This window comes from Pygoscelis adeliae, unplaced genomic scaffold (assembly GCF_000699105.1).
Source record: "Pygoscelis adeliae isolate BGI_AS28 unplaced genomic scaffold, ASM69910v1 Scaffold156, whole genome shotgun sequence".
Lineage (NCBI taxonomy): Eukaryota > Metazoa > Chordata > Aves > Sphenisciformes > Spheniscidae > Pygoscelis > Pygoscelis adeliae.
In genome coordinates, this window is record NW_008825016.1 from 4,390,613 (window position 1) to 4,392,945 (window position 2,333).

At 38.6% G+C, this 2,333-nt stretch overlaps 1 protein-coding gene across 1 annotated transcript in view; it reads left to right on the plus strand.

Moving 5' to 3' along the window:
* Window positions 1–2,333, plus strand: part of GAS6 (growth arrest-specific 6) — an 89,195-nt gene that overhangs the window by 60,830 nt on the left and 26,032 nt on the right. Inside the window, exon 4 of the mRNA XM_009326304.1 lies at window positions 1,205–1,267. Coding sequence (XP_009324579.1) covers window positions 1,205–1,267 — 63 coding nt within the window. The remainder of the gene's footprint in view (window positions 1–1,204; window positions 1,268–2,333) is intronic.

Below are 2,333 nucleotides of genomic sequence, written 5' to 3' on the forward strand. Positions count from 1 at the left end.
GTGACTAAACGTTTCTGTACTTTCCCTCTGGGGTTTTGTCCCTAGATTCCTCTTCCTTCCCCTACTTCATGCCACCATCAGCACCGTTACCTCTTGGATAGTGGGTAAGCGGCTTCATGCTCAGTCACTGCCACTTACCAGGTCAGCTGTTGTCAAAAAATACCTTGAGACTGGAGCTAATGTTTCGTTCCTTTTCAAAAGACAAAATGCATGATGATACTGTGCTGCTTCTGGCTCTGAATAAAAAGAAATGAGGATGTTTGTGTTTGGAGCTTGTTAAGCAACTGTCGTGCAAGACCACCAAACTAACAGCAGCTCTTAAATAGAATGACAATAGAAGCAAATATTATTCAATAAATCATTGCTTTTTTTTTTTTTCCCCTCCTACAGGAATATTTTTACCCGAAATACTTGGGTGAGTTGCAGCTTTTACTTTCACTTTGTGGCAGTGCTGGTACGTGGTGCCTAACACTGGAGCGTGTCACAGCTGAAGTCTCTGCTAAGGAGAGTGATGGAAATCTGATTGCAGTAAACATGCATTTCTAACTTTTAAGATAGACTGTATGTTCCTTATGTGATTTTGTTTTTTACTTATGTATAGATTTACATACATTATGTGTTTTCTGCATGTTAAAATGTTGGTGTTGCATTTATATCTGTAGCTTGCAGCGTTAGTAAATAATTTGAAGTCTTCTACCTGTTCCCCTTCTTAATTAACTTAGCTATTAACTAATTTCCTTATTAAAAAAATAAAAGTGCCTTTATTGATTGATCCACTGGCTTATTCTATTGACTGTATCATAGTCATGGCATCATGTTGTTTTCTATTTGTGTTTAGTATGTAGTACTTAAGATCACAAATGCCAACGGTTTTAGAAAACTCCATGTGCTTTTTAGATTTTATAAAAGAGATTTAGTAGGTCAAATTCGAGTAGCTACTAACATGCTTTTAGAATCATAGTAGCATCTGGTAAAGTGATCACCCTCGTCAGATGGCTTATAACTCTACTGTACATCAGAGCTAAAAAATTTTGATGAACTTAAGAATTTTAAGGCATCTGGGAGATTATAATATTGCACAGATTTTGAATCCACCCTTCAGATCCTTGCTTAATGAATCAGCAGGCCAGGTATGATTTTACATGCTTTGAACATCTGCCATGTCATCATTATAATAATAACAATTTCATTTTCTGTTCTTCAGCTTGTATTCAGAAATATGGGTCGCCGTATACCAGAAGTCCAGATTTCCTTACATGCGTTCATAGTAAGCATTTCTGTTTTGCATATTGTAGTTAAATGTTCTCTCGTGTTACCCGAAGGAGTGGAACCAGCTCAGCCATCTCCATTTTTTATAGTATTTTAGTACTGGCCTTCCTATTCTCTAGGCTTGAGACTCTGTATCACTTGTCCTATCTGAGCAACAAAACAAGGCCTTTTCCCTTTTATAACCTATTGCCATCTCGCTGTCATCTTTCAGTGCTTTGGTATTTTATGATGCAAGACGTTTCTTTCACACCAGTTTCCCAAGGTCTGAATAATCTGAGAAGCAAGAGGGACGAGAAATAGGATTTACCAGAAGGTTGTACACTATGCTTGGCCTTTCATTTTCTTTTTTTCTTGAATGCTAACTTTGGCTTGCCCCTGTTAAGGAACCTTAAAAAAAGCTTGTAGTCAAACCCAGGCTTGTGTCGGACTTCTTTACATTAAGAAGATCAGTTTCACACATCGTGTGATTGTGCTTTAAATATTGCAACCTTTAAAAATTCAAATCAATTTGGAAGTCAACCCGATGTCTGTGTAGAAGGGGAAGGGGTATTTGTTCATCACTAACGCTAGAGATCAGAACTTAATTAACTCTTCTAATACCTTCCCAGTTCCCTCTTAAAGCTTAGCAGTGCTAAAGGTATAAAGCTGCATAAATATTCTAACTACATTCTGGGAGCCCGTCAGTTCAAATGGGGAGAAAATCACGTGCGTGTATATTTATTTTCATTTTTACTCCTGTGGTTCAGTCTCTTACTGTGATCAAGTTTGATTAGCTACGTGTTCATACGAGTGCTACCAAAGGAGGATCAGGATTTAGTTGAGCTTTCACGTTTATAAACTGCATTACAGCAACCTTTTTTGAAGAGTGAATTCCAAGGTTAAGAAGTGGTATGTCAAGACCTGCCCCGATATAATGCAGCAGTATCACTTACGGATGTTAGAGTCCTCTGAACTGGGACTTCTCGGACCTGCGGTACCCGTGTTGGCTGCGGTATGCCAGCTAGTTCAAAGTGGGACGTGAGGCTGAATGCTTCCTTTTGCTCACGTGTGTGGCACGGCAAAGA